The following is a 13874-nucleotide window of genomic DNA, read 5'->3' as shown; positions in this document are numbered from 1 at the left end:
CTCTTTCCCAGAGCCCTCCGCCTGCCCCTATGTTCCTCAGTTGTGTCACTGCTCCTGTGCATGTGGGTAGAGAGCTTACTACTTTCATCTCCCACCTAGCCCAGAACGGGACCTACCACCTAGCACCCCCTGCCCTCAGTCCCCTTTCTCACATGTTGGTCCTGGTTACAGTAGCCATGGTAAGAACTATTGGGATCGAGTAGGAGTTCTGAATCCCGGAAGGCCATAACCAGGGCTCAGCCCATGATACTTCTTCCTCTAATTCAGTGCCCTAGGAATGCTGTTGGGCCCAGCACCTCCATCACAGAAGACAGCTGGTGCATTCGGTGGCCTTAGCCAGAAGCTGGTGCAGGTAAATACAGTCAGACTTGAAGGGGCAGTGACCATCCTCCCACATGAAGAACTGCCATTGGATCTGGCTGGTCCAAGCCTTGAAGTTCCTGATGAGTTGCTTCTTCTCAGCCTCCTTGCCCACCCAGAGTTTGTTGGGGGTGATGTAGCTAGAATGGACGTGGTACTGGGGACAAGCCTTCGTGATGTCTTGTGGGAAGTCCTGTCTCCTCTTTAACCAGGGTGCAAAGGCACCTCAACAGTGGGTATGCATGCAGTTGGGCAGGATGCCTCTGACTCGTCCCACACCTTGTCCATGCAGATGCCACACATGAAGCCCTGACTGTCCTGCTCCCTCTCAAGGTCCAGGCACTGAAATGGGACCATGAGCTCCCAGGTAGGGTCTGCCTTGGGCTGAGAGTCCTGGGAGTAGCTATGATTCCTGTCAGCAGATAATGGAGACAGGGACTTCCAGAAACTGTCACCAACCTCCTTGCCTTGCTAGCCAACCCCTCCAGACCAGCCTCTGTGCCCCAGCAGGCCCCTGCTCAACCCCAATCCATAGGCATAGAAGGCAGGTAAATGGGCTCGGACCCCCCACTCCAGGCTGCCTGGAGCTATGGATGCAGATAGCTGTATCTATCTCCATAGAAACAGAAGGCTCCCTGGAAATATCTGCCGACCTTGGATAGTAGTAATGAGCAAAGCACTACAAAGCACAGCTGGACCGCTAGTGACAGTCCCCTTGGGCAAGATTTCTGCATGGTGGTTGGGAGCAGGGGCTGCTCCCAACCACCATGGGCATTGCCATGAGGCCCTGCTTGGTCCATTACAGCTCAAGCCCTAGTGAGAATCTTTCTTTCCTTTTAATATATATTTTAATATTTCTTATGACCAGGATTAGTTATCTATTGCTACATGATAAATTATCATAGAGTTTCTTTGGGTCAGGAATGCTGAAAAGGTTTATTTATTTGAAAGAGAGAGAGCAAGAAAGAGAGAGCAAGCATGAGTGGGGAGAAGGGCAGAGGGAGAAGCAGGCTCCCCCCGAATGGGGAGTCACACTCGCGGCTCAATCCCAGGACTTCAGCTGAGATCATGACCTGAGCCGAAGGTAGACACTTAAGTGACTGATCCACCCAAGCATCCCTGAAAGGGCTCATCTAAAAGGAATGGCTTAGGTGGCACCTGGGTGGCTCAGTCATTAAGTGTCTGCCTTCAGCTCAGGCCATGATCCCAGCGTCCTGGGATCGAGCCCCACATCGGGCTTCCTGCTCAGCGGGAAGCCTGCTTCTCCCTCTCCCACTCCCCCTGCTTGTGTTCTCTCTCTCGCTGTGTCTCTGTCAAATAAATAAACAAAATCTTAAAAAAAATTAAAAAAATAAAAAAAAATAAAAGGAATGGCTTAATATCTCCTCCAGGAAATCTGGAAGACTTGACAGGTGGGGGCTGGAATGTTCTGAAGACTTCGGAAACCCAAAATCACTGAAATCTTTCGTTTTCTGCAGCTAATTCAGCTCCAAGGAGCAATGTCAGCCTTATTGTCAAAGAAGACAGCATATTTGAGATTCATTCAGATTGTTGTAGCACATATCACTATTTTGTTCCTTTTTGTTGTTGAAGTAATTTTTATTGCATGGATATGTCACATAATGTTTATCCATTCACCAAAAGATAGACATTTGCATTGTTGTCAGTTTTTTTTTTTTTTTTTAAAGATTTTATTTATTTATTTGATAGAGACACAGCGAGAGAGGGAACGCAATCAGGGGGAGTGGGAGAGAGAGAAGCAGGCTTCCCGCTGAGCGGGGAGCCCGATGTGGGGCTCGATCCCAGGACCCTGGGACCATGACCTGAGCCGAAGGCAGACGCTTAACGACTGAGCCACCCAGGCGCCCCTTGCATTGTTGTCAGTTTTGAAGTGTATACATAATACTTTAATGTGCATTTGTATACAGGTTTTTGTGTGGATGTTTATTTCATCTTCTTGGGTAGATACCTAGGAGGGGAATTGCTGCAATATAAGTTCATGTTTAATGTTTACAGAATGTTCCAACCCATTTTCCAAGGTGATTATACAGTTTTCTGTTTCCATCACCAGAAATCCTTCCCATCTGCAACCCATTTTATTTCTCTGAGCAATGATTTGTGAATTTCTGTTTGTAAGTCCTGCATCTATTTGCTAAATTTATTCCCAAATATTTTATTATCTTTGATTATATTGTGAATGGAGTTTTTTTTTTTTTTTTTTTTTGTCTCAGTTTCATTCTTTCCAATCTGGATACTTACATTTTTTTAAATTTTATTTTCATTTGATTGTACAATGGTGAATATACGTGGCAAGAACCGCCGTTTCTGCCCGGTGCCCAATTTTAGAGAGAAAGCACTGACTCACTGTTGAATATGATGTTAGCTATAGGCTTTTTGTAGGTAGAATAGATCAGGTTGAAGATCTTGCCTCCTGTTCATTACTTTTTTAGAAGACTTTTTAAAAATTATGAATGGATGTAAGATTTTGTCAAACGCTAATTCTGAATCTATTTGAGATGGCCATGTGTTTTTTAGTTTTCTTCTATTAATATGGTGTGTTGGATTGATTATTCTTGATCATTAAACTAACCTTACATCCTTAGGATAAATGCCATTTGGTCATTGTGTAGTAATTTTATAGTATGCTCTGGAATTGATTTGTTAATATTTTGTAAAGGAATTTTTGTACTTATGCTTATGAGTGATATTAGCCCATATTGTTTTGTTTTGTTTTGTTTTGTTTTCTTATGATGTTTTTTCATTGGCTTTGGTAGCAGTATACATAGAATGAAGTGGTGTTTCCTCCTCCATTTCCTGAAAGTTTGTGAAGAATTGGTATTATATGATTTTAAATAGTTGATAGAATTCCCCCAGTGGGGTGCCTAGGTGGCTCAGTCAGTTAAGCATATGCCTTTGGCTCAGGTCATGATCCCAGGGTCTTGGGATTGAGCCCTGCATCTGGCTCTCTGCTCAGCAGGGAGCCTGCTTCTCCCTCTGCCTCTGTTTGCCGCTCCCCCTGCTTATGCTCTCTCTCTCTGTCAAATAAAGAAATGAAATCTCTAATCTTTAAAAATAAAATATCTCCAGAGTTCAAAAAAAAAAAATTCCCCCAGTGAAGGCATGTGTGCATGAGTTTTTTATTGGTTGTGAGATTTTTAATTACAACTTGATTTTATTCATTTGTTTAAGGTCTATTAAGGTTTTGTATTTCTTTTAAAGGTCATTGTTGGTAATCTGTGTCTTTCTAGGAATTTGTTCAGTTCATTTATGTTGACTAGATTTTTGGCATATATTCATAATATTCCTTATAGTATTTTAACTCATTTATGATAAACAGTGATTTTTTTTTTTTCCCTTCATTCCTTGTTTTTGGAATTTGGGCTTTACCTTTTGTTTTCTTAATTGAAACCGTACTTGAAAATACTACTAATAAGGCAATTCTAACTCAGACTGACTCAGAAAGCTAAGGGAGCTCACTGAGATATCATCAAGGAATGAGGAAAGAAAATCTAACAAAACATTTTTGAAGGCATAGGGGATAAAAATAAAATGATTTCTTGATTATATTATGTGAGTCAAAAACTATTAATAAGCTGGTTATTAAATATAAGCAACATGCATCGATAATAATTGGAATTTAAATGATTTGACTACAAAGAACACAGCAATTAGTCAGGTAAGATTTTGGTTATTTAAAATTTACTAAATTTTGGGATGCCTGGGTGGCTTAGTTGGGTAAGCCTCTGCCTGTGGCTCAGGTCATGATTCCAGGGTCCTGGGATGGAGCCCCACATTGCATCGGGCTCTCTGCTCACTGGGGAGTCTGCTTCTCCCTCCCCCGCCGCCACTCCCCCTGCTTCTGCTTTCTCTCTCTCTCTCTGACAAATAAATAAATAAAATCTTTAAAAAATAAAATAAAATAAAATTTACTAAATATATATTTGAAACTGCCCTCTACATATTCAGTGATAATTAGTTTCTACGTGGCAAAAATGTTGGTAATAATGCTCATGCTAAGTCATGATTAAACAAATTTCATCATCGCTGTCCCAAATACAGATTAGATGAGTCAGAAGAAAAAGGGTCATTATTTCTTCAATGTAATTTTCTGAATTATATGCATAAATGAAAAAAATCTATATTACTCTAACAAATTTTATCCTCTTGTAAAAAGTTCAGTGCTTAAGTACAGTTCTTGAACAGAGATGTTACTGCTTCCCCAATTGGCTTGTCCCTCTGCCCCTCCCCTGCTCATGCTCTTCCTCTCTCTCTCAAATAAACAAACAAAATCTAAAAACAAACAACACGCACAAAACTCTCCTCTTTATATGGCCTCAGGACTTGTACTTTATATGTAAAATGGAAAGCGGAGACTGATTTTTATGTTGGCAGAATCTGAATAGGCTAAGTAATTCACATGAATTCCCTAAACTAATCTGTAATATTAATTTGTTGTCTATTTTTTTCAATAGCTAAATAAATTTCAGTTATTTTCTAATGCACGATGCATACTAGAGTTTAAGAGCATGAACTTGGAACCAGAACCCCATCTTATTACTTCCAACTTGTGATTTTTGGGAATCACATTCCCCTTCTGTTCCGCAGAGTTCCACATACAATAATGGGGATAATAATGTCTATAACAGAGTTACTGTGAACCCTAAAAGAGTTAATTTGTAAGCATTACAAATATTAGGCCTAGTTTTTTTTTTTTTAATTTTGTCATTATTTTTTATAATTTCCAGGTTTTTCTTACAAAAGTAAACCAAATTTAGCCAAATTTTTGACTTTTATCTACATATTAGGCTATAGGAGTAATTAACACCAAAAATAGATACAGAGCTAGATAACCTCCAAGAAGTACACTTTGTAATAAGAGTGATGTAATTTACTAGAGGTGATCTAACATTTTGTAAAACACCACCAATTATTTAATATAACAAACCTATGAATTTGGGACTGTTAATACTGTATGTTTCATACAAAGAAACCAAATTAAAGGTAGATTAAATAACTTCTGAAAATAGCCAACATTTTCTACCAAATAAGATAATTCCGTGTGGCCAATATTGATTTTTTTTGCCAATATTAATTTTTAAATCATACTTTCTGCATCCTTCTCCAAGATTACCAATACACCTTCTATAAGCACATCCTCTATTACAGAATATAACATTCATCCCCACTTTGTGTTATCTGTGTGTGTACTGGTACACAATGATGGATTTCACTATGTCATATGTGAATATGTGAACATTTATTATGATACTGTTTATAGTGCCTATTATTTTCTAATAAATTTTAGCACAGCAGGATAGTGGAGAGTTGGCAGAGTCAGTCATGTGTTGAAATTTTGTATGCTTCTTTGAAAGAATCCAGATAGAGGTCTAAAAGAATACTAATATTATGAATCATCAGCAGCACTGCAGATGAAGGATTTAACACATAAACCAATCAATAGAGAAGGTATGGTGGCGTACACATGGTATTTGGATTTCCATAGTCCTGGGTTGGAATTTTAACTTCCCATCCCCCTAAAGGTGTGACTCTGGGCAGGGTCCTTCAACGATTTGGGGCAGTTTATCCATCGGTAAAATTTCATATGGTAAAATTTTATAACAAGAAAGGTAAACTGTGCATTGCTATGCCTTACTAACTTAATTTTTTTGAGTCTTCTTCAACAAATGACAGGGAAGCAGGTAATGTATCAAGGCTGGGGCTAAAATTTTTTTTTTTTTTTTTTTTTTAAAGATTTTATTTATTTATTTGACAGAGAGAGACACAGCAAGAGAGGGAACACAAGCAGGGGGAGTGGGAGAGGGAGAAGCAGGCTTCCCGCGGAGCAGGGAGCCCGATGCGGGGCTCGATCCCAGGACCCTGGGATCATGACCTGAGCCGAAGGCAGACGCTTAACGACTGAGCCACCCAGGTGCCCCTGGGGCTAAAATTTTTGATGGGATTTGGCACTTTTTTAAAACAACACTTTTTTTTTTTTTTTTTTTAATCTACTATAGGAAGAAAATCCTTACTCTTTCTTTTCTTATCACCAGCAAGTCATTTCAGTGTGTATCCAAGCTTTCCATAATCTATGTCTTCTACTTCCTTAAGTCTGTTTTTTAAATCTTTATTTATAAAAGCCCCTTCTCCTTCATTTTCCTTGTAATTTATTATCCTTTTCAGGAAGAATCATTTTGAAATAACTTTTTAAATATGTAGATGATCCTACCCAATAAAGTTTTAATTATATGGACACAACATAGAAAACATGTTTTATCCAGTGAAAATTATCACTATTATTGAAGGTTGGTTCTGTGAGCTCTGGTATGATGACTACATGTTTGATAAAATACTAGCCAGATGGTTGACCTTAACTTTGGTGGTGAGTGAATTTCAGGATGAACACTGGTATGGGGCACCACTAGTGTTCCGACAGCAAAACATTGACATACTTACCCATCCTTTTATCATTTATACTTGGCACACTGCAGTTTCCCATTAAGGAACGATCATTTGACTTCTTTATAATGGCTGATTTAAAAAATAAATAAATAAATAATAATGGGTGCCTGGATGGCTCGGTCAGTTAAGCCTCAGACTCTTGATTTCCACTCAGGTCATGATCTCAGGGTCCTGGGATGCAGCACTGCACTGGGCTCCACACTCAGCGGGGAGTCTGCTTGTCTCTCTCTCTCTCTCTCTCTCCCCCCTTCTGTGCCCCGCCTCCACTCACACACACTCTCTCTCTGAAATAAATAAATAACTATTTAAAAAAAATTAAAAATGTTTAATACTATTTACTGTAAGAATGATAACTGACCAGATTTTGTAACTGTCTGTTCTCTTTTTATGTTTTCAACAGGTAACCCATTATTAAGCAGCAAAGTCAACATATTGATTAATGTCTTAGATGTCAATGAATTTCCTCCAGAAATATCTGTGCCATATGAGACAGCTGTGTGTGAAAATGCCAAACCAGGACAGGTATCTTATCAATATTGTTAACTAATAGCATATAAAGACCTACTATATGCATATGTTTCAGGGTAGAAGACCATAGATAAATGCATGTACACACACACATCGATATCTATATCAATATCAATACTGATAATGATAGATAGATAATTTCTCCCTGGATCATATGTTTTCATAAAAAAAAAAACCCACAAGAGATAGTAAACTCATAAATTAAGGGTGAATATATGGATGTAGAAATAACATCCCAAGGGATAATTTGATGATGGCCTAGTGAATATTCTTCGTATAACTAAACAGTCTAGGATTGCATATCTGTTATATTTTCCACTCCTTTACTGTGGACTTTTTATAGAATCTGTGACTATAAACCCAGTAAGCAAACAAATTTAGAGTGCATTCTTCTAGAGTGTTTCTTGCTTTGCTCACGTGTTTTATGAAGGGGTACAGAAGAGCTCTGTAGCCCATTAAAAATGTAAGGCTTCTTTCTCTGGTGGCCTTGAGTAGAACATCTGGGTTATTCAAAATCTCTGAATTACACTTTCCTTATTAAGTCAATATTGCTCTGGTTCTAATGGGAGATGTCATGAAGGAGGACCACATGGTTATGAAAGTTACTGTCAAAATCCCAGATTTAATGTGAGTGGTGCTGGGTAGCCAGTTTTTTTTCCCTAGACTATTATAGATGAATGAATAAAATAATATAATGTTATAATGTGACATGATGATATAATATGATATGATATAATGAATGAATCAAGCATGAGCAAATGATGAGAGTATGTCATGAAATAAGAATATGATTAATCCAATACTGTGCACCTAGGTTCCAAAGGAAAAATATGTCAGTATGCTTGCTTCGCTTTGTATTTTAATCACCTTTAAAAAGCATAACTATTCATTTAAGTAAATTTGAAGTTTTAATTCTTACTGAAAAAAATCTTAATATTTAAAACAGTATCTTTAGGGCGCCTGGGTGGCTCAGTTGATTAAGCGACTGCCTTCGGCTCAGGTCATGATCCTGGAGTCCCTGGATCGAGTCCCGCATCGGGCTCCCTGCTCGGCAGGGAGTCTGCTTCTCCCTCTGACCCTCCCCCCTCTCATGTGCTCTCTCTCATTCTCTCTCTCTCTCAAATAAATAAATAAAATCTTTAAAAATAAATAAATAAATAAATAAATAAAACAGTATCTTTATTGAAAGAAGTTATTCCTTAATATTCAGTATTTGTTTCAATTTGAATGTTTTATACTGCTTTGTATAAAAACTGTCCCATAACCCTAATCTTATGATGTCCACTAGCTATGTAGCTATTAATTTAAAATTAAAAATCAGTGTTCTAATTCATACTAGCCACATTTTAGTTGCTCAATGGCTGTATCTAATAAGTGGCTACCATTTTTTGTCCATATAAATATAGAATATTTCCATCAGTGCAGAAACTTCTAGTGGACTGTGATGCTCTAATCCTTTCTCTGATAATTTGGGGAAAGTATTAAATTTATTAAAACCTGACTTATTTAGTCAGATTTCCCAATTGATAAATTTGCAACCTTAATTTTGAATAGATGCAGAAATGCATTAAAAAGAATTTTTAACCCTTTGTCACTTTAAATGTACCCACAATTTAATGGGATAAATCCAGTGCCTTCTTTAGTGTCTAAAAGAGTAGATGCTGCATAATGTTTAAACAAATATTAAACCAATTTGGTTATTTGAGAAGTTACAAGAGGTTTTCTGAAATTCCACAACTTAGCAATTTCTCACTTTCCAGATCCCTCCACCCTCACCCCCCAAAACCCAACTCTCTATTTTTTTAGATAGGAATATTAATTATTTTATAACAATTAGACTCTTGTAATGAACAAAATGAAAGTCCTTTCGGAAATAGAACTCCATTCAATGCTTCTCTGCTTGTCTAGTAAACTAAAGAGTTTGAAAAGTTGGGAAAAGTAGAAATGACCTGAGATAACTTGGTTTTCTTACATCTGGGCAAAGTGGTAAGCAATCTGTGGGGTCCTTGGAGGCTCTTTTTCTAATAAATACCTATCGGGTTTTCTACTGGGCCACATTTGTTATTGGAGTTTTCAGGGAGTGTGGTATGTGAGCATTTTCTGCTCTTGACCCCAGGCATTCTGCCCATTGTCTAGGAACTATGCATAGGAACTGTCTATCACTTCTGGCCTATAATTGAATATGTATGTATGTATATGTATGTATTTTTATATGTATGTATGTGTTATCTATCAAGAGACAAAAGAGAAGAGAGAGAAAGATGATGCTATCTAAATCAACAGTGATATATACAGTGAATTCCTGAAGTATGAGAGTTTTTTTTTCCTTAGGGCAATGACTCCCAAGTGTCAATTCCAGATAAGTGCCTGTTTTTACCAAAACTTTCTTCTCTGTCTGCTGTTTGAAAGGACATTGCTTCATTCTAAAGTTATGTTCTTGGTATTTTTTGATGTTAAATAACTTTAATTAATTAAATGATTATGCTTGCTGATAGTAGTTAAAGGCAAAACAAAACAAAACACCTGGCAACCCAATCCCCTAATAATTTACAGAAAACTTATGGATGGGATAATAGTGATATGACTGAGCATATGAGTTTATGTGAAGTTACGTAAGTTGAAGTTTTATAGAATTGTGACTGATTCACAGTGAACCAGGGAACCGAAATTCTCATTAGAAAACCAATTTGTCAAATTAGAAATTACTAATATGGCGCCAGGCCCTCGAAGTCACAGTAGATACACTTATGTGTGAGTGTGTGATTTTGTATGTGTGTGTACATACACACAACTCTATGGGGACATAGATCATAGTAATAAGATTGAGTTTTAGCCATGGAATGAAAACAAAAAGTAGTAAGTAAATCACATATAGAACATATGATGTATGCTTTTGCCCACTGTGACAAAGACACAGTACTTGAAATAAAAGTCTTCCTTTGACAAATTCAAATTTTGTCTAAGAAAGTGATCACCTGAGCACTACTCTGCTTTCACTCTCTTCTACACACATTTCCTGAAATGCTTTCAGATTCAAAGCCATTGGATATGTTAATAAAATACAACCTCAAAGCTATTATAATTTGCTTATCTATATGGTGAATTATCAATTTCACAGTTTGGCTCTCAGAAGTTGTTTTTACTCTCCAAATTCTTAAGGGCATTTTCTTGAAATATCAGAATTTTAACTGCTAAACACACAACCTATGGGAAGTGATTTAGGAAAAATTTTGAAACCGGGTTGTTATACTGCTTACTTCTTTAAAAAACTTTATGAAAATACATTTAGTATTCTTGCTCACTGGGGGAAAACAAATATAAGGACAAAACCAGATGTACATCCTTTGTAATTCTCTTTCTCATCATTTTATTTATTTATGAAAATAAAACTCATTCTCACAAATAAAACTATACTAAAATTTTGCTATCGCAAGGGCTTTTAAATAATCAGAGATTTTCTTTCCAGTAAGCATTTTCATATTTAGGTTAGAAAGCATTTATTTTATTTAGTTTAAAATGCAAGCAAGTGCATTTTAATTTTATTTTGCTTTTTAGTGAGAATTTTCAATGGTGTTTTTTTAGTTATGCAGATATTGATTTGGAATTGGCCCATACCCTATAATTGTACCTGCCATTATGAACTGTAAATGTTTAGATATGTGTTCATAAAAATTATTTGTAAATAATTGGCCCACTGCTATGAATCCTAAAAATGTCATTTCTATCTCCTTGCATGCATCATTGGATAAACTTATTAGCCTGCTGTATGTAAAGTTCCCTTTGAAACTCATGACTGACTTCAAGTTTCATCTCAACTTTGTTTCAGATAATTCAGATAGTCAGCGCTGCAGACCGAGATCTTTCACCTGCTGGGCAGCATTTCTCCTTTAGATTATCACCCGAAGCTGCCATCAAACCAAATTTTACAGTCCGTGACTTCAGAAGTAAGTTTAACCCCATAAAAAAGAAAAAACCTCTTATCATGTAACTTTGTAAAAGGACACAAAGGTAGAAATCAATGCTTTTCTAAAAGCACTCAATTTCATAAAATATGGAAATCCATATATGAAAAATACAAAATTCTATAGCTAGCAGTAAATTAAATATTTAACCTATATAGTTTGTATCTAATGAGGCAAATTGCTTCCATTTATAATGTGGACAGTCCCTTAATGTGTCAAGCAAAACCGGCCTATCTGGGAAATTGAATGCTTTCTATGTTTTAAATATATCATTTGTTCCACATGCACATTACTTGTACAAACAAATAGGTAACTTCTTAGTAACTGGTTTATTTGAATAACACAGAGTACAACACAGGTTAAGAATACAGGCTTTGTAATTAGAATAACAAAGGTTTTCCTTCCCACTCCATTATGTCCTCAATGGCAGATTCTCAGTGTATTAAGTTAAATTAATAATTTTAAACTCATAGTCGAACTGAATCAGCCTCATAGTATTTATATTAAATAAAATAATGCATGCAAATCCTTTAACACAATACCCAAAGTGATTTTAGTTGCCACCTCTACCATCATATCTGCACTTTCGTATCTACCACCAATGTTACTACCATCATCACCACTGTTACTGCTACTAATACTATCACATCTGCTACTCTTACACTCACTACAAAAATACAATGGACACTAGATTACAAATATTAAAGCTAAGCACTGGTCAGTTGTTCTGAAATTATTAATTCTGTGACTTGCGGATATTTTATCCCTTCTAAGTTTCCATGGTTATGAAATTGGGATTAGAATCACCTGAGTTCATAATATTGGATAGTAAAAAGCTAATTTCTTACTAAATTCTATGCTTATAGAACGAATGAACCAATTGTGATGAGATGATGATGATGATGATGATGGACAGAAGTCAAAGGATGTCTGAGTAAATTTACTTTTCTGCAAGTATTTAGAGGAAAGAAAGTAGACATTTTGTCATAGAAAGAGATTGAGTAGGATTTGCTTCATCTGATAATGTAATGCGAGGAATGGCAGTAAATGCAAGAGGGTCCCAAATATGAAGAGCCTTATAAGTAGAGAGACCACATATTATGTTATGAAAATCAGAACATTTTGGAGAATAGAAGTGGACAATATTAGTAATTTAATTAGAACGGCTCACATAAAATAGGGCTATTCAAGACAAATCAGACTATGTGGTCACCCTAACTACAAGCCATTTGAAAGGATTATAACTTAAATCCAATGACTTCAGAAGTCATTGAAAGGTTTACAAGAGCATAATATGTTCAGATTTGCATTAGGAAGATCAGTTTGGTTGTAGTGTGGAAAAGATAATAGGAGGATATACGATTACTTCTGATGCTATTGCAGGAGTGGGTGAGAGAGAATTAGATTAAAGTAATGGCAAATGGAGACATGTGGATAGAGATAGAATCCATAGGGCTTGTTGCTAGATTGCCTAGATTCCATGTGTAAATACAATGGAGAAGAAGACTAATCAGACTTCCAGATCCCTGGCTTGGGCAACAAGGTCGATGGTCACATCATTCAGGACCATAATTTGACTGTTTCCCCATTGTATCTTTGCTGGAGAAAACTATATCTGATTAATCATGATAATATGAATCAGATCATTTTGCCTTATAGCATAGTGTTTTCTCACAGTTTGAATATTGTTTGCTATTCATATGCCATTTACTATATTCTCTATTTTATCTTAAGTTATATTTTAAGTGTAAGTATAAGTTTTTAAAAACTGAATAGAAATCTTTTTTTCACTTCACATATTTACCTTTTTAAAAAAACTTTTCCCCCTGGGGGTTTAAATTCTACTCACTTAGCAAATTTCGATCAACTATAGTCACCATGTTATACATTAGAGCCTCAGGCTTTATTCATCTTATAATTAAGAATTTGTATCTTTTTTACCAATCTTTCCCCATTTTCTCCATACCCGGCCCCTAACAACTGCATTTCTACTGTTTTTAGAAGTTCCTTTTATTTTTTTAGTCTTTTTTAGTTTCCCCATATAAATGTTACCATGTGCAGCATTTCTCTTTCTCTGTCTGGCTTATATCACTTAGCATAATGCTCTCCAGGTTAATCCATGTTATCATAAATGGCAATATTTCCTCCTTTCTTATAGCCTAATAATACTCCACTGTGTGCATATATATTTATGGTTTGTATGATATATATTAACTTTACCTGTTCTTCAGTAGAAACTATTTTAAGAGTGGACATGAGGTTTAATATCTTTTTTTTTCCCACCATGAACAGCACAATGAAATTTTTATGGCCATATATCAATAATAAGAATATATTGAAAATACAGTAATCCCCCCTTTTCTGTTGGGGGATATGGTCCTAGACACCCAGTGGATGCCTGATACCAAACCACGGATAGTACTGAACCCTGTATATATATGTATATAATAGATAGATAGATAGATAGATAGATAGATAGATAGATAGATAGATATAATCTTTTACTATACACACATACCCTATGATAATGTTTAATTTATAAGTTAGACACAGTAAGTAATTAAC

General features: G+C 36.3%; 1 protein-coding gene across 1 annotated transcript in view; it reads left to right on the top strand.

The window, feature by feature from the left end:
* The window catches only part of CDH12 (cadherin 12), a 986307-nt gene that overhangs the window by 967596 nt on the left and 4837 nt on the right, over window positions 1-13874 (top strand). Inside the window, exons 10-11 of the mRNA XM_078066589.1 lie at window positions 7220-7341; window positions 11174-11315. Coding sequence (XP_077922715.1) covers window positions 7220-7341; window positions 11174-11315 — 264 coding nt within the window. The remainder of the gene's footprint in view (window positions 1-7219; window positions 7342-11173; window positions 11316-13874) is intronic.

Source organism: Halichoerus grypus, chromosome 2 (genome assembly GCF_964656455.1).
Source record: "Halichoerus grypus chromosome 2, mHalGry1.hap1.1, whole genome shotgun sequence".
NCBI lineage: Eukaryota > Metazoa > Chordata > Mammalia > Carnivora > Phocidae > Halichoerus > Halichoerus grypus.
This window is presented reverse-complemented; position numbering and strand designations above follow the sequence as displayed.